This window comes from Gambusia affinis, linkage group LG05, assembly GCF_019740435.1.
Source record: "Gambusia affinis linkage group LG05, SWU_Gaff_1.0, whole genome shotgun sequence".
Classification (NCBI taxonomy): Eukaryota; Metazoa; Chordata; class Actinopteri; order Cyprinodontiformes; family Poeciliidae; genus Gambusia; species Gambusia affinis.
In genome coordinates this window covers 18714326-18733109 of record NC_057872.1, presented here as the reverse complement: position 1 = coordinate 18733109, position 18784 = coordinate 18714326, and the positions used below count along the sequence as shown (strand labels likewise).

The window sequence follows — 18784 nt, the reverse complement described above, 5'->3', positions numbered from 1 at the left end:
AGCACTGATTTGTTGGCTGCAGAAATCCAGTTGTTCCTGTCGGGCCAGTTGCTGACGGCCAGCGCGCAGGTGAAAAGAAGAAAGGGAGGGACTGATCGGGCCAGAGAGGCAGGAGAGGAGGAGGAAACCAACAGAACCCAAAGATGACTGTGTGAAGCAAAATGGATCCAACCAAGCCCAGGTAAAAAGCTGAGATTTCTTTGATTATTAGGAGAAAACAATTTTAAAAAGGGTCCTTATACTGTTATTTTCTTTATATTAGACCACAGTCCTGTTGGCGTTTTAGTCTAGAAACATCAACTTGTCTTCTGGATTTGGTGAATTGTTTACAGAGACTTTAAAAAGGTCAACAAACCTGCATTAATGGAGCTTTATTAATGACTTAAAGCTACAAATCTACAGCAGTCCAGATGTTTTCAGAGAGTTTGACAGTCACCAGGTTGCTGCACCTGTTCATAGGTATTACACTCTGATGAAGGCATTTGAGTCAAACCCTCGAAGTTTCACAGCATAGCAGCAGCTGATTAGTGTGGTGTACGTGTCCCCATTATGTCTTGTAAGAGTCTCTTTACTTCTCGCGCTGCACAAAAATCAGCATAAACACCACAGGAGGACCTTGTTTGAAAAGTATTAATTCCCTTATTTGTGATTTGCTGTATTGAGTTTCCTTGTTATAAAAGCATTTATTTTGCAGAAATAGTTTACTAAAATACAATGAGCTAAAGAAAATGCCTCACTGTGGAACTATAGAGCTATGGAGGAAAACAACTATGGATATGGAGCTCCTGAAGTCCAGTTATGAAAGTCTGGACAACTTTTATAACTGACTGAATATGATGTTAATTGCTGATAAAAAAAAAAAAGTCTTACTTGGTTGGAAATGCAAAACAGTGTGTGAGTTGTTTCCTCTCTTTCTAGGACAGATTGTTATCTCTGCGCCCTACTTCTGTTTTCACGTTCCAGCGTTTTCTGCTGTATTTTACATGTAATTCTCCCATCAGACAGTAAAATAGTACTTTTAAAATTTTAATCCTATTATTTTTGCTGCTTTCTAGAAACGAACAGGATACAATACGTATCCTTTAAGATGATTATCATGTTTGAACTCAGATAAGACAGTTCCAGTCATAACCAAAGCTGTTTTTACAGGCTTATTAACCAAAATACACTCATATTTATACACTAACGTTCAGATTAGTGAGCAATTTCCCCCCAAAAAAATCACAAGCTAATGTTCACCAGACATCTACTTACAGTCACAGCTGCACCCACAGGAGTTTTCTTGGAAACTGTAGCTGATTAATCATAAAGTTTTAAACAGACATCCTGTAGGATCCGTCTGCATTCATGAGAAATTAATCCACATTTGCCAAAATGTTTTATGCATTATTTTATTGGTTTATCAAAAACTCCTGCATATGTTTCAGACTTCTTGTAGGTTTTCTGGCTGAGTCACATTACCAATTTGCCCGAGCCAAGCCCTGAAGTCTCATCTGAATGCATTTAGACTAAACTAGCCGAGTAATTTCACGCCTTGTCAAGTCGAGTCTGATACGAACCTGCGTTAATTTGTCCCGGCGTGGGAACTGCAGACTGGCCCAGGCATCAGACGGCGCCATTGTCAGTAAAACAGAACAGTTGTGTTTTTTAATATGTCGTCCAGCGACGATCACATATGGCTTTATTAGGGAACAGAAAATTCTCAACTGTTGTCTCTGGGTACACAAATGAGATTGGTTTAGTTTAGTGATATAATGTCTGCACAAAGTAGCAACAAAATCAGACTCAAATATCTGACTATGTTCCTCAAGAGGAAACACAACGGTCACAAAGTAAAGCCAAAACATCAGAGCAAAGATACGGCATTAGCATATTCAACATTATTTAAAATGTATTTTTGACTATTAATTTTTAATTAGGCATAAAAAGCTAAAAGGAGGAACTAAAAGTGTTTTTACACGTGGCAGACGACTTGGCACAGGACCCATTTTAAACAGGATCTTTTCATTCCAGTCGCTTCTTCTTTGGTTGCATCTATTAAAAGTGCAAAGATAACACAGTTTAAAACAACATCTTCTGCCAATGAGGTGATTCCAAAGTAGTAAAATTTGGAATCAAACAGATGATCAATCTAAAAGATGCTAAAAGTAATTCTTTTCTCAACTACTTTATTTGCTGTAAATAGATTTTATCTTAAAGTAACTTAATCTATATTTTTTGTTTTAAATATTGAAATAGTAAACTCATCTAGTCAAGCGATGTACAGATTAAAACCTTATAGTTTCAGGCATGTTTGTGAAGTGATCAACAAGAAATCGCAGCACCATCAAAAGTGTGTAGATATTTTTAGTACAGATACTTCTTCTTTTGTCCTCCATTTTGTTCACTTTGTCCACAAAACAAAACAAATTACCTGGTCCTGTTCAGACACAAGCACTGGGCTGAAGAAAAGCTTTGAAAGTCTGAAGAAAAGTAGCTCAAGATCACTTTTAAATATTAAAATAAATGATCTTTTATTAGAAGTTTTAATGCCACCATCTGTTTTCATTTGCTCTGAAACTTAAAGCCTTCAGACTTGCAAAGAACGTAGAAGTAGACATACCAGAACTGTAACAAACCACACATCGACCCACTATCATTCTTTCATAAGTTAATGAAATATCTGCAGCCTTTAAACACCACAGTCTGTGAATAAGTAACGCTGTGCGCCTTTCTTCAGCCTGTCCACAAAAATGCCGTATGTAAACAACGGGGAGTTCGAGTCAGTAATGAAGGAGATGGTGCAGAGACAAGACAGCCTGAATGGAGAGAAGCAGAAAGACGCAGAAACCAGAGAGACAGATGTTGTGGATGGGCTGCCAATGGACGCAGCGCAGCGCAGGGGGTCTGCAGATAAAAACAAGTTCAGCACATTTGGCCACAAGGCAAGTAGAAAATATTACCAGCTTTTTACTTGCATATCTGTAATTTTTCTGTAACTTTTGGTGGAGATTTTCCCTTCCATGTCTGCTGCTTTCCATGCTCTTCTCAGCATTTAATATATTGCATGATTTATATGAAAACAAATAGTGTAATTATAAGTACGTATTTCTGTATTTATTTATTTAGCTTCATTAGTCTGTTTTTAAATTAATCTAAAAAATATAGTGAAATCCAAATATAGAAAAGCTCTTTCATTCTTTAAATCACAATATTTAAACTTCGATGCATCTTGCAGCACTTTAATTTTCAAACTATATTTTGTTTGTGATACTTGTACAGTACAACTTCCTTTAATACTTTGATCGGATTACTTTGTCACATTATAGATATTGCTGCAACATTGAAGTGTAAAATATGAAATCCTTGAGGAAAACTTACGTAGCAGAATTGGAAGTGCAGGTCTTTAAGAAATATAAGACCCATTTAATAAAAATTGGACCAATTGTGATGCACAAACATTGTCTTACACAAGAATTCAAAAACATTTTGTTACATTGCAAGTATAAAATTCTGGATATTTGTATGTAAAAGGAAAACAATGTAGCATATTTTAAATAACACCTTTGACTTTGACATCTCTGAATAAAATCTAACCCTCTTAAGTAAAAGAATAAAAGAATTTAGTACATTAGGAATTAATGAAGGATCAATTTATGTCTAAATCATCCTGCATAGAAATGCAGCTGTTCCTTGAAGGCCTCAGAGGTTTATTAGCGAACATTAGAGCAAAAAGAGCAGAATTAGAGAGAAAGTTGAGGAGAGGTTAAAAAAGTTTAACATCTCAAAGTTGATGAATTCCTGTAAATAGAAGGAGAATGCTACATCTGCAGTCCTTCCAAGACACGAATATCCACCTGGACAGACAAAACAAGCCATGACTATAAATCGAAGAAGCAGCCAAAAGGCCCATGGTTGCTCTGGAGGAGCTGCAGAGATCCATAGTTCATGTAGGAGAACAAATTTGGCTATTATGGAAGAGTGGAAGAGCAGAATATCATACATACTAAATACTATGTATGGTAGAAAAGTAACACATCAGATCACCCTGAACACACCCCAGTAAAACATGGTGGTGGCAGCATCATGCTGCTCACCTTCCAGCTCAACAATGACTCCAAAAATACAGTCAGAGGCATGATGAAAAGTGCATTCATGTGTTAGTATGCTCTAGTCAAAGTCTGGACTCAAATTCAATTGTGAATCTATGGTGAGTTTAAACTATTTGGAAAACAGGAATCTGCAGATATTCCAGCGTCTTGATGTTTAATGCTGGTAGAGACATACGTTTCCCAAAACACATGTGGTTCTGCCTCGTACTGAAATACATCCCACAGGTTTCTGAATTTTATTTGTGCAATTTGTGTTTTGCAAATACATAAGTTACACTCAGTAGGGATGAACATTTATTGTATCATTTATCGTTTATTTTGAAAAATGTCTTGCTGTTTCCATGATAAACTTCAGTTGTTGATGGTAGATGAAAGACAAAACTGGTAGTATAATCAGAAATGTTGTTTTTGTGATTTTTTTCTACTGTTTGTTGCATGAGCGCATCAATAAATATTGGTAAATTTTAAAATATGACTAAATGCAGTTACTGTGAGCAGCTTAGTGGTATAAATCGCACTTCTTTAATCAGGTGGCATTCCTGTTTTACATGGGAATGATTTTCAAGCTTAGTTTGTAGTGCTATGAATCCTGTGTTATGCAGTCACAGAGTTACCAAAAAATGTGTAGGCAATAGTTTTTCTAAAATCTTCATTGTTATCACAATAATAATTTCATGTTGCCTGCCGCTAACGCTCAAGCTGATTCTCTGGTAACAATGAACAATGAAGTTTGTAGTCGCAACGTGACGAGGTGAAGGCAACCGGTGTCTCATTTTCTATTTTTGTTCATACAATTTCTACGATTGTTTGTTTTTGTTTTTTTGTTTTAATTGAATTAACTCACTAACTATTATTTATATTTTTCTAGAGGAAAACCAAGGTGAAAGCCGTGACTGACTTTGCAACCCTGAGTAAAGTAAATACATCAGGAAATAAATCCAGAGCGCCGCTGAAGCAAGTGTTTGGCAGCCAGGGAGTGTCTACGTCTGAGGTATTGTTTTGTCTTTTATTCATCAAGCTGCATTTCTGACACACCGTAAGACAGATACAGACCTGTTCCCGCCGTCTCCACCCACACGAACACTTAAAAGAGCGCAGCGCTACTTGTTCTGCTTCTCTAGTTTTCTTCTTATGTGACCACAAAAATTCATAACATCCTTTACTTTCACGGGAGCTGCTGGTGCATTTTAGCATTAATGTTTCCTGCTCCTTTGTGCTCTCCTGTCATTTTTTCTCCCCTCTTAAACAACATGGTAGGATTTATTAAACAAATATCTGGAGGCGTTTGCTGTTCCTGCTAACCTGAGCTGGTCCTGGAAGGAGGAGGTTCAGGGAACAGCACTGGAGAGCAGCTGGACAGAGTTGGTGACGTCTCACACAGTAAGAAACATATTTATATGACTCCTTTTTTCTTTTACACAACTCAGGAGTTCTGCAGAATGTTACCTGGATGAAATGTTTGCTCAATTCAGTCCTGCTGAAGTTCGTTTTTAGAGGAAGTAGGAGTATCTTGTTTCCCCTATCTCATTGCCTTCTCTGCTCCGTCTGCACGCGGCACACATTCCACAAACATAATTAGCTGCCTCTTATTTTATCTGACTCAGACAATGGCAAAGAAGCAGCGACACCAGCAGGCGGCGCTGTGGGAGTTTGTACAGACTGAGCTGATCTACATCAACAAGCTGAAGATCATCAAAGACGTAGGATGTCGCTCTCCTCCTGGTTTTATCACAATGTGGGTCAGAGCTGAGGAGGGATTTTCTACAGGATGTTTAACAAGAGTGTGTCTGGCTTTCACAGTTGGTTATTGGCGCTCTGGTCCACTTGCACCAGAGTGACGTTCTCCAGGAGGTTAGTCTACAAAGCATGCAACTGGAATATCACACATATATAAAATATGCAGGCCTAGTTTCCACTGTACTGTTCTGCTTAGCAGCAAAATACACAGCCTGATCTGAAAGAAAACACAAAAACATCAACAACCGGAACATTGGTCCCCACAATGTTTCCACTGAGAAGACGGAAACTATCGCAAAGGCCAGAGAGTTAAAATTTAACTCTGGTGTTTTGATTCTACTTCTTCCAGGTGAGACCCAACCAGCTTTTCTCCAACCTGCCCTCCATCCTGCAAGCTCACCAGCTGTTCTGGCAGGAGGTGGTTTATCCCATGTTACAGGAAGTTAGAAGAACAGGAAAACCTTTTGACCCCATGAGGCTGGAGGCCGGTTTCTTGCAGGTATGGACTCATTGTCTGCAAGTCTACAGTGAAACACAGTAAATGATGTTCCTGCCCAGCAGTTAATAAATGACTTATCCCGACACCGTCATTTTTCCTCTGGTGGTTCATGAGTAGGCCGCTTGCTCATGGTGCTGAGATGGGTTTGATTGTTCCAAATAAGTTTGAATTCATCTGATAAAGTTGACTTATTTAGTGATGTGCAGTGCAGAAGTAATCTATTCAAAAGATTGGTTTAAATGAAGGCCGTCAAACTCAGTTTCATTTTGAGCCATATAAAATATGTGAATGTTCTTAAAGGGCCAGTTCTGCCAGAATATACTGATAAAACTCAATTAACTGCTAAAATATTAATAAACAGCAGTCCCTCCAGGATTTTGTAGTTGTTTTTGTGGCTTTTGGTCATCAAAATTACATGTTTTGTGATGCTCATTTAGAAATATTTGTAAGGAATTTTTATACTTTTGCTAATGCATGATGTTAAATGTGACTTTTTTTTATTACTCACCATATTGATCACGGACTATAGCTTGACATTAAGTAAGACTGAGTCAATTTAACCCAATGGTTTTTTTTACCAATTTTGAAAAAAGAAAAGCTGCAGTGAAATCAGAAGGAATGTGGGGATATGTTGATTTTGTGTGAATTTAGAGGATTTGTGAAAAATTGGAGGGACTTATTGATGTAATTTGGAGTAAAAAAAAAAAGCTACAGCAGGCCAGATTTGGCCCCCGGGCCTGGAGTTTGTCCCATGTGGTATAAATTGTGTTAGGTGTGTTTTTATGGGGTTCTTTATGGCGGTCCGTATCTTACCTGCAGTAGTGAAACACTCAGACTTCAGATCCCCTCTAAACATGTTTTTTTAACTGCACATCTTATTAGATCAAACACCAAATATGCATTAATATGCATTAATATTCACAGTGTAAACCATCTCTATACTAGTGGAGAAGCTAATATTCACAGTCATCCTTATTTCCACTCTTGGGGGTGCAGCCATTCAACATCAAGGAAAATAAAAGGCTCTCCTGGATATTTGCAAATAACCAATAGCTTGTCAGCTAGAAGTGCAACTAGATTTTTTGGCTTCCCAAGCTGCATTTCATAGGGGCATTTTAGATATTCTTACCTTCCTAAAATAATGCAATAAGTCATTTTTTGCCAAAAAATGATTTAGTTTCAGCAAAAAAAAAAAAACAACAACAAACAAACACTTTTGTCAAAAACTTGCTTTGGCCATTATTCTAGGAAGATGATGATATGCTCTATAATCTTCCAATAGAAAAGTTTCCCACCAATAATTTGAAGTTACACAAACAAATCCACAAATATTCAACTGTGCAGGCACATTTTCACCAATTTAACAACAATCTGGATGCATGGCGCAATAATAGGGTTTATGATGCATCTGTGCAAGCTGCATATCAAATTAGATTTGCATGCGATGTAAACATGCAGGCAATAAACACACATTTGAAGTTAAGATTATAATCTCCTCCTTTTAAAATAATGGATGAAACAAACCCACGCATACATCATGAGCAAGACATTACTGGAACCTGGTGCCTGTTAGGCCCAGTTTTGCTGTGTATGGAGAATTAGAATGACGTAGAAAGGCAATGCCAGCATTTAAATCCAGATATGAGTTGTCTTCTGCTTTTGCACCAGTTCCACGAGCGCTTCTTGGCCTACCATCACTACTGCTGGGAGGAGGAAAACAACCTGGAGTTCACACGAAAGCAGATGGAGAGCAACCCTCATTTCCTTGCTTTTGTGCAGGTAAAGCAGCAGCAGTATCTATACAGAAGACAAACACTCACACCAACACTGAGACAAAAACTCCCACACTTAGCAACTTTTACTTTGGTAAGATCCATTTTCAAATCAGGTAATTGTGGCGCTGTGGTTACTGACGTTTTTGTAACCAAGTAGGAGGCCAAACATGAGCGCTTTATGTCAACCAAACCACTTTTCACACCAACATCTTCTCCGAATGATTCAGGTTTCTAGATCTCCAGCAATGAGTCCTGAACGTTCAGCTGGAAAAAGGTTCAGCTCTCACTCTTCTCAGCTTCATTTTTCACACCTTTTGTTCCCAGACAAACCTTTACTTCAGCAGGAAATAGTCACTGAGAAGTGTTAAAAGGTGACGCAGAACAGGAACTGCTAACGCTAACACTTTACATTGTCATAAACATGGTTTAACACCTTTCATGAACATCAATGAGTCTTCATTTATGACTGTTGTCATAAAGTGTCATTCAGTAAATTATGACACTTTTAATACAAAGTTGCATCAAAACTTGCATTAAAAGTCCATTAAAAGTATCACTTTTGCATTATAAGTATCATTATTTAATGAATGACACTTATAAATAAAAAGTCAGTTTTTCATGCTACAAAATGAAGACAAATGAAGAACTGTCGTCAGTACGTGGTATGCATGGTGTCTTGCATGAATTACTGCATTACTGCAGTGTGTCATGGAGGAAACCAGTCTGCTGAGATGCTAAAAAGTCAATTCTGTTTTGATAGCGTCGTTCAGCTACTCTGCATTTTTTAATTAGCTGTCTTTCATTTTCCTCTTGACAATCCTCCGTAGTGAGGATTTCAGGTCAGACCAGTTTGCTGGCCAATCAAGCACAGTCATTAAAGCAGGTGTTGCTTGTTTTGGTTGTGTGGGCAGGTGCCAAGTCCTGCTGGAAAGTTAAGTTATAGTTTCCATGAAGCTTGTTTTCAGAGGGAGAAAAAAACTGCGATGCCATTTCTTAGCAAACGTCTGTGAAGATTTCGGACCTGTTAAAGCTTAATGGACCAACACCAGCAGATGACACGACTCAACAAATCATAACTCTGTGGAAACTTCACACTGAGCTTGAAGCGATTCTGTGCCTCTTTCCTCTTCATCCGGACTCAGACGTTTATTTCCAAATTAATTGTAAATGGTGTTTTCATCTGAAAAGAGGATTAAGATTTCCTCTTTTCAGATGAAAACAGTCCAGTTATTTTTCCTCTTCTGAACTTTAAAAGTCTTCTGATGTTATCTTTGGCTTCATTCGAGGAATGTGACGGTTGTGGCTCATATCCTGGAAACGCCTGTGCGTGGTGGCTCCTGAAGCACTGACTCAATTCATTTTCACTTTATTTATACAGCATAGCACCAACTCACCACAAATGCCATCTGTAAGACACTTAACAACAAATAATTTCAACTCAGATGAGTGTGCATATGCGGAGAGTAAGCTTTTTCAAATATCCAACAATGAATCTCATTGTTCTTGGTTATTTGAGAGACAATACAGAAACTACCTATTTAACTGAGTGGATATTTCTGTGTTTTTCGACTTGTCCAGTGGGTGGAGAAGCATCCTCAGGGTGAGCGGATGCGGCTGGGAGACATGCAGGCCAAACCACATCAGAGGATCACAAAGTATCCCCTGCTGCTCAAAGCTGTGCTCAAAGAAACCCAGGAGCCTCACGTGCAGCGGGCCCTCAGAGCCATGGTGAGGCTTGGCCCAGCACCCGTACTTCTCTCCCTACAGCTGCAGATTTACCTCAGACATCATGTCTTTGTTCCTGCTTCTCCCCAGCTAACTACTGTGAACAGCTTTTTAGAAAGTATTAATGACTTCATGCAGTATAAAGATGAGCAGCTCGCTCTTTACATCTCTGCGCAGAGGATTGAAGGATATGAGGTGGAGGGAATAAATGAAGAAATCGACAAGGTAAAACAATGTCTTCGCTTTGAGGATTCCTGTAAGTAATTTGAGAAATATTTTTGTGTCAGTGCATTTCCGCTTTTGAGTCTCATTGTTGTTTTTGTGTCGTTCTCTTGTTGTTTTTGTGATCATTTACAAGGATTTTGTTTATTCTCAACAAAATTTTATTCAAAACAAAATCCAAAGTGGTAGTTTATTTTTTATTGTCAGTAATATCCACTTCATAGCTTCTTTGTCCCTTTTTTAATTAAGCCCCCTTGTGGTAGGTGGACGATATAGCAACAGGAATCAGCAAACCGCATTTTATTTTTAAGACGTTTATTACTTATTAGCTTTAAAAACGTAACAGCTCATAAATTCTCACTATATGTTGTAATATAGGTGCACGATAACATTAACACTGCAGCTCTAACAAGAATGGAGAAAAATCCTGAAATTACTTTGTTAGTTTTGTGCATCTGGAAACAACTTAGTGTGCAATAAAATGCACTAAAACTGTAGTGCACAGGCAACCTTAAAAAAACATAGAGAACTGAATTTAATTTGGTTCAAATAACAGAGATGTTCAAATCTTTTTCAACTCCTAGGGTTTAAGGTAAAAATATGGCATAATAAACAAATAATCTGAAAACTAAATGCTGTTGTGGTTGACAGATTGTCCGAGACGTCTGCCACTTTGACCTGACGTGCCCCATCAGAGGAGCGGGCTCCAAGGTCGTACGTAAGCTGCTGCTGGAGGACAACCTGAAGATTCGAGGCTACAAGGTGAGTGCAGTTTCTCCTGGCAGGTTCTGTTTTTTTAAATCATTAATTCCAGTAAATATTTGACAGAAATGTTTATTTTTTTACCCATGATGTACTGCAGACGGAAGTGGTGGCTCTTCTGTTTTCAGACGTTCTCCTTCTGACTAAAGTGCAGAAAAAAGCGGAGCGACTGAAAGTGGTTCGACCTCCTCTGGCTCTCGACAGGATGAACTGTGTTCCACTAAAGGATGGCAGTGGGTAACACTCTCTACAGGACGATTATATCCGAAGGTTCTGCTCAAGTCCGTCCCAAAACCATGAGTCTTTTGTTTCCCATTTCCCTCAGACTCATTGGTTCTGGTGGAGGTCGGTGAGCTTCAGTGCATTAATAATGTCACCATCCTTGTGACCAGCAACCCAGAGACCTGCTCCTCTTGGGTCAACACCATCAAGTCAGCAAAGGTAATCAAATCCTTAACATCTCATCTGGCTTTAACATAGTTACTTTAAAAATTATTATATTTTTAAGATAAAAAAAAAAACAAAAAAACATTAGCACTAATAAAATTGTCTGGCTTGTGCAGGAGAAACATTCTTCATTGTAATCAATCAATTGAGATAAAAACAAGTTTTCCAGTTTTAAAGGAAGCAAAGCCTCAGAGCATCACTGAGCCACCACCGTGCTTCACTGTAGGCCTGCTGTTGTTTCTAGGCTGTGCTCCATTCTCCCTCCTCCAGACTTTATGCTGAAAACTCTGAAAAGTTCATTTTACAGAACAGAAAATTCTGTTCAGTTTTTTTTGCCTCCTTCACATACAGTAGCTGTTACATGTACTTTTCGTGTTCTCCTGGGTCACTAGTTAGTGGAAAATACCTCTGATTTCAGGTGTGGAGCCCTTCAGGTTTAGCATTCATTCATTCAATACGTACTTCACAAGAACAAGAAGAATTTGTTCGCTCTCCCGGAGCTGCGACAGCAAAATGACATCTTTATGTCTCTGCATTCCTGGTTTCAGGCAGCTTGTTCTTGACACAAATTCTGTTCAAAATATTTAACATTGTGTGACTGGTCTGACGTGGCTCTGTTTGCTACACTACAGCTCTGCACTGAAGGTCTATGCTAGTATGAAAAAGGGCTTGAGAGAGTATTGTTTATGCTGCAACATCTGTGGCGAATGCTTTCCATCAAGATCTCACCTTCACTGAGATAATCTCAGCTAAGGAAAAGCGTTTCACCTTCAGATAAAAAGATCAAAACTGTAAGGATCATTAAAATTTTAAAAAATGTTTATCATAAAATCTTATTATTACTGCATTTTGGATTTTCTCAAAACCATATCCTATGCAATCAAAAGCTTATTCTTGTTCATTCTCATGAGCATTTTCAACAGTCTACTTTAGAAAAGTGAAGTTTTTGTATTTATCCAAAACAAAAAAGTAAGTTCAAGGTTAGTTTTGTGTTTCTTAATGCCACATTAAGAAACCATGCTGTTCAATAGATAAAATTATTGTAACTTGATATTCTAATAATTTTTCATTTTGTCTACGAACCCTAAATTGCAGGAAATGGTGGAATAATTTAGTTGTGGGACAAAAACAAAGTTTCCCAAGTTTAAACTCGTAACAGAAAAAAAGGATGAATATTTGAATTTTGATCATTTCAATCACATTTCTGTCCAAATAGTGTCCCGAACCTGTTTATAAGTAGTTGAAACTATACCAACTCATTGTTAAAGGCTTCTTTGTTCTTTGTTACTTTATCAGGAAACATTGTTGGCGATGAGAAAGCAAGAGGACAACAGACTGGACAATGTCAGGTCACATGAGCGGGAGACCAAAGCTGCTGTAGACGTCAAGAATGATGACATGGAGGAAGAAGAACAACCTCCCACGCAGTCAAAGCTAATTAATGAGCTTACTGATGTAATAAATAAAAGCCCAACTGTCAATGGATCTGAGGAAGCAGATCCGGATCAGATGTCCCCTAAAACCACTGGATTACCTCCTAAAATCCCCTACAGAGTAATGCGCAGGAACATCCCGACTCGACAGCCGGGACGTAAAGAGCAAGAGTGGATCGAGATGAGAACAAGGAGAAAACATTGGGAGGAAAATGAGAAAATTGTTGAGACTCCAATGATGAACACAAAAAGTACATTGAGGACGCACGGTGAGCTAAACGTTTCTAAACTCAATCATTTCAGTCAAAATGAAGCAGGTCTAGGAATACACAACCCAAAGAGACAACCCGTCCGTCTAATAGATGAACTCCCAGCTGTTGACTACCCAACAGATGAGGAGGTCACTTTTCAAGTTCCTCACGAACCAAAAATTATGTCCAGGCCGCAGTTTGGAAAACCACCGATATTAATGAGAAGCCACTCAGATATTCAGTTGGTGCAGCAGGACGCCAGCAGAACCGCTTCCTCCAGTCAGTTTGGGGATCCAGGAACTCCTCCTGACGGTACAGGCTTCCCCCAAAACTTAAAGTCCCCTGGGTTACGGAAAAGGAGGCCAAGCAGCACCGGTCAGGGCCCACCGACCCCGACATCCAACTTCCTCAATGAGCCGACACTAACTCAGACGGCTCCAGAAGGTTCAAACTCTGAGTGCAACATGCAGGTAAAGAGAAGCTCCCTTCCCACTAAGTTTGATTTAGACGTCCAGAGGGGGGTCAGCCAGAAGTTAACCAAAAGCAAGCAAGCTCCAATCCCGTACCCAAAGTACTACTCCGATGGTGAAGCCTTTTCTGAATCTGAGCTGTCGGGATCCAAATTCCACAGTAAAAAGTTTAAATTTAAAGAGTTGAGGAGTTCTTCCAGTCCCAATGTGCTCACCAGAGGAGGGCAGAGGCCCCACAGACCCTCTGACAGCTCGTACCCGTCACACAAAGAAGAGGAAACTCCCAAATTAGCATACTCCCCGAAAGAACGCACCTCACGAGTGGAGGGAGTCTTGGAAAGAGCCAAAGAAAGGACAAAAGACAAAGCTGGAATAAAAAGAGACAAACAGCTACAAACAAACCTACAGTACCTGCGTCCTTCCTCCCCATTCAACAACGCCCCGTCGCCAACGCCCAGTGAGGCAGGTAATGAGACGGACCTGGAGGAGGTGGCGCTGATCAGACCCAGAACCCTCACAGTGAGCACAGTCTGGAAGGAGCAGCTGGTGGACGGCGACGAGGACGACAAGAGCAGCGGGTTAGTAGGAAACACGTCCCCTGTCTGACATTTAAAATCATATTGTTATGATGTACAGAGGGGGATCCAAAAGTACTTCAACCAAACATTTGTGAAATTTTAACAAACCTTAAAGGGAACCTCACATTTTGCATGTTTTCATATTTCCACTTTGGCTTCGAGTGCCTCTACAAAAAAACACTAAAAAGAAAAACAACAACCCGTTTTCTGGTGAAGGAGCTCAAAACAGTTGGAACAGATCGGGTGAAATCTCAATGTCTGAGAATAATTTTGTGTTTTAAATGTAATGAACATGTTTTCATAGCCCACCCACCTATCCTAGCTTTTTCAAGGAAGTATAATATGTTCACCTTGTTTTTTGGTGTCTGGAAATGAACCGTTTCAAAAAACTCCAGATTATTAAGTCACAACGGACAATGTGCCATTACCTGGCAACGCATGCAGAGCTCCAGCCTCTTTGGTCAGCTGGTTTTACCGCCTTATGTGCTGTGCAATGGCTGCTAGAAGTGTTTTATTGTTAACTTACCCTCAAGAAATCACTTTCTTCATTCTTGTTGGTTGTCCAGGAGGCTCTACTTCTGCTTTTCAAAGATGTATGGTGGTATAATTGTCCATCTGTTTGCAGCCATTTTCATGTGTGAGTTGAGTTGATGGCCGTGGCCAGAAGCAGCTTATTTGGTTTCAAAGTGACAAGAGACCTTAAAGCATCTCACAATAGTCAGACAGATTATGATGAAGCTGTAGAGAAGTTTAAACATGATTAGATTAAAAAAATCCCAAGCTTTGTGCATCATAGGGCTTTTCAGGCTGCTGTAAAAGAATGGAAAAAATAAGACAAGTTTAAATTTGATTGATTGTTTTGGGGTGTTTTCATAAAGTCAGTAAGACTTTTATTCAGTGAAAAGTAATGCCAATTTTAGTGGTAAAAGATAAAGTTTACTTCTAAATAGACTGAACGTGAAATTCCTGTTTAATATGGTTAAACTCTCTGCATCAAAAGTAAGAAAAATACTGATATTTTTCAGTTTTCATTTATCCCATGGTTTTATATAAAACGGGTCTTTGCACTTTACCTTCTCCATCTCAATTTGATCTGCTATCTGAATGCATAAAAAAGCTTCGAGAATCACAGCATTGATTATAAGTCGCAATATAATCAGTTTCATGGCAATACTTCATTAATCTTTATTCTTCAACTGCATCTTCTGTCAGTTCGAATTGACAGTTCATCACTGAAAGCCACAGAATAAATACAATCTAGAGCATCAACGTTTCCATTGGCCTCAGTGTTTTCAGACACTCTGTGGTGATGTTTGAGCTTCATGGCCTGAAAAATTTGCATAGCTGCTGATTATCTGATGCACACTGCACTAATGCATGCACAGCATGCTAGGTCTGCCACCGTTAGCTTTCTCTCGTAACTTTGAGAGTTTAAACCCCGCAAGCATCTGTGTAATCAGCAGTACAAATTTAAAATGGCTGGAGATAAAACAGCCTGATCTTTCTGTTCAACAGCAACCAGGGGACGCCGACTCAACGCATTGGGGTGTCAAGTGCCCAACGAGCGCACAATGCCAGAAAAAAGTAGCTAGGATTCAAGAATAGACAAAAATACATATAGTGCTCTTACATCCCCACGTTCTGATGCTGCCCTGGGCGACAGCATATATGACCAAATCACCACAAGTTTTAAACGGCAGTGCATTGCTTGTTTGGACAAACATATTAAACACATGACAGTGATTTCACATTGTTATGAGGACAATGATGTAAACTCCAGAGATTATGACCCACTATTTTGCATGCTTCAGGTGTTTTCCTCCTCTAAATCACTCAATTTCAGTGAATGCATCAGATTTCTGTAGAACTGATTAAGACATTAAGGCATATTTAGCCAGAAGTGTTAAAACAGGAAGAAGTCTTAAACATTCAGGGTCTGGGACTGTGAGACAAAAACTACCACAAGCTTCTTCTCCTTCCCTCAACGCTTGGTTTTATGTCACCATCTTATGAAAACCGTTGCATTATATCTGTGGAGTCAAGGTGATAAGATGTTAAAACTTTGCATGATTGCATTAACATTGTTGTCACTATATTTTGAAGAAATTCTGACTCTTTTCATTTGTTTTAACAATTGGAGTTACTGAAAATGTGAGAACATAATTCACTTTAGCTTCTTTTTTACAACTTTTTTATCAGTTTATTTCATAATGTGCTAGTTAGCAACCCATGGATCAAAACATTTCACCCAATTCAAATTTTGTTGCACCGTGGAAAATGTGATTTTTGTATTTTTGGATGATTTTGGGTTCCATTTTGCATGTTTATGTTGTAGTTTCCTCAAAAATGCACAACAGTCCCTAAAATGTTGCTATTAGCAGATACTTTAATGACTATTTGACCTCTTAATAATCTGCTGCTTAAAGTTCTCTCTAGCCACATTAGTCTGGTGTTCTCAGTCCTGCTGTTACTTTGGAAATGACTTGTTGTCACCAACATTTTATTTAGTCAACTTGTATCTATTTGACTGCAGAGCTTTAATATAAAACGCTGCTGGAACATTTTGTAAAATTTATTTCTCAATCTGTCGCTCCGTCTCGTACTGAGATGAGTTTTTGAGGAGGAGTGGGCCGGTAATCTGCAGACTGACATGTGAGAATGGAAATTAAAAATTGCTGCCTTGCTCATGTTTCTAACCACACCACTCGGTTCGCATCCTGAAGTCCTCATTAGCAACAGGTTTAGGTTTTTCCAGAGACATTTAGTTAATACATTTATTTTATTCATAAATTAGGCAATGTTTTCTGTACTTTAACCACTTTTCTTGTTTGTCTGGTAAAACTTGTTACCTGACTGCAATCGTTTGTTGATTTTCTGAGAAAATCAAAAGTTTTTAACCATTTTACAACTGGACTGATGTATTAGTTGCAATTCATCCCAGTGCAAAGGTCAATTTTAATGTCTTAATTTTTGTTTAATTTAACCCTTATTCATAATTTTAAAAAAAATTAAGTCAGATTTTTTGCTGAAAAGCGAGAATGGAGCTCCAACTTAGAAAAAAAAAGTTAATTGCTGAATGTAGTCAGATTATGTTTGTCAGACTCACTTTATTTACATTTCTTTAACAAGACAGCTGAATAAACTTAATTTATGTACTCGGATAATCTTAATTTGATTACTTGTAACATAATAACTCATTTTTTAAAAGCTGGATCACTACTTTCTTTTTACAGTATCAGGGTTCTGTTGATGACCCAATTATTTGTTTCAGATCTGCTGGAACAAAGAAACGTTGCAGAAAACTGGCCCTCAAAAACTTTCACACCTGTGCATTAGGCTTTCGCTGTTATATATCTGTTATTATTAACACATATCCCCAAACAGTGTTATCACATTTAACTTTTTATTATTTTTGCAATTTCATAAAGAATGTTTTAAAATATATTTATTCATAAATTCACTTGAGTTGAACTCAGCAAGTTTGTTTTGAAAGACTAACTTTTTCAGAGATTTATAGATTTTAGAAGTATAATCAAGAATAATGCATTTGGTGCTTTTACCTTATTTTACTGCAGTACAACATTTAGTTGGATTAAAAATGTAATCACAAGCTATGCACAAATTAATTAAATCAAATCTACCCAACAAAACACCAAATGGTGTTATAATAAGACTTACCTAAAGGTGCATCTAGGTCCAATTTGTCTTCCTAAAAGCTCACATAGAGAACCTAAATCACTCTTAAATGTATTTTATTCATTGGTAAATTCAGGACTTGACTTGTGTTTTAACATTGTTGTACATTCAGTTATCAAGAAAATGCAGTGCCTTGCAAAAATATTTATACCCCTTAAATTATTAAACCACAGACTTGAATATATTTTATTCAACACAAAGTTGAGTTGAAGAAAATGATTATCAAACTTGTATTAAAAACAAAAATCTGAAAAGTGTGGCATGCATTACTGTTAAACTCTCCAGAGTCAGTATTTTCCAGAACCACCTACAGTGACTGCAGCTGCTCCCGATTTTATGTTTTCTGGACTCTCTTTATTAATTAGCTGCTTACTGAAGGCTGAAGGTCGCGCTGGATTTTATTTAAAAGTGATTTATTTATATTCTTTCATTTTGCAGTTGCAGGTTGTTTGTGTTTTGTTTTGTTTTTTTACATAATCTCAAAATAATGACATTTGCTGCTGTGACACATTTAAGGGATGCGATTATCTTTCCACTGTAATCTTCCTACAGCAGGCAACAGACATCAGCTGCTCTACAAATGGCGATAAAACAATCTGTTGCCATGTCTGCTTTGTTTCAGCAACACCTTTACGGATGGCGAAAACGTGGACTGGAGAGGCTGGTGCTTAGATGACGACGAGGTCATGGATCACCTGAGCCCCAGAGGGGAAGGACTGATGGAGGGAATCAGCCGGTCTCTGGCCGACATGGGCCGGCCAGAGATGTTTCGGGGTCAAGACGACGGAGAATACAGTCAAGTGTAGATCTGAAATCTGACCAGTCCTGTTCGTTTGGTCAGATCAAGAACTGACTCTGAGCACAACATTTTTAGGGAAAGCAAAAGTAAAAAAGCTGGAATGAAGACTCGTGTTGTCGCACAAGTAGACACCAATTATGTTTTCTCAGTACCTAAATAGATGAGTGAGAGTTGATGTGTAAAGTATTGTAACATAGTCAGAATCAAAAATATACTGTATGTTTTACTATTTTTTAAATTTAGATTTTAAGTGTATGTGTTATTTATCAGATGAGTTAATGTCTTCTCATTCAGAAAGA

The 18784-nt window shown here is 38.3% G+C and overlaps 1 protein-coding gene across 1 annotated transcript; it reads left to right on the top strand.

The window, feature by feature from the left end:
- The first annotated feature begins 96 nt into the window (after positions 1 to 96).
- Positions 97 to 18721, top strand: plekhg6 (pleckstrin homology domain containing, family G (with RhoGef domain) member 6). Its single transcript, XM_044116896.1, has 15 exons — positions 97 to 181; positions 2720 to 2924; positions 4960 to 5082; positions 5349 to 5471; positions 5696 to 5791; positions 5892 to 5942; positions 6178 to 6327; positions 7996 to 8106; positions 9681 to 9830; positions 9918 to 10052; positions 10701 to 10811; positions 10912 to 11044; positions 11137 to 11252; positions 12555 to 13990; positions 18309 to 18721. Exons 1-15 carry the CDS (start codon positions 162 to 164, stop codon positions 18490 to 18492), a joined length of 3144 nt encoding a protein of 1047 aa, XP_043972831.1. The 5' UTR covers positions 97 to 161; the 3' UTR covers positions 18493 to 18721.
- The last annotated feature ends 63 nt before the right edge of the window (positions 18722 to 18784 follow it).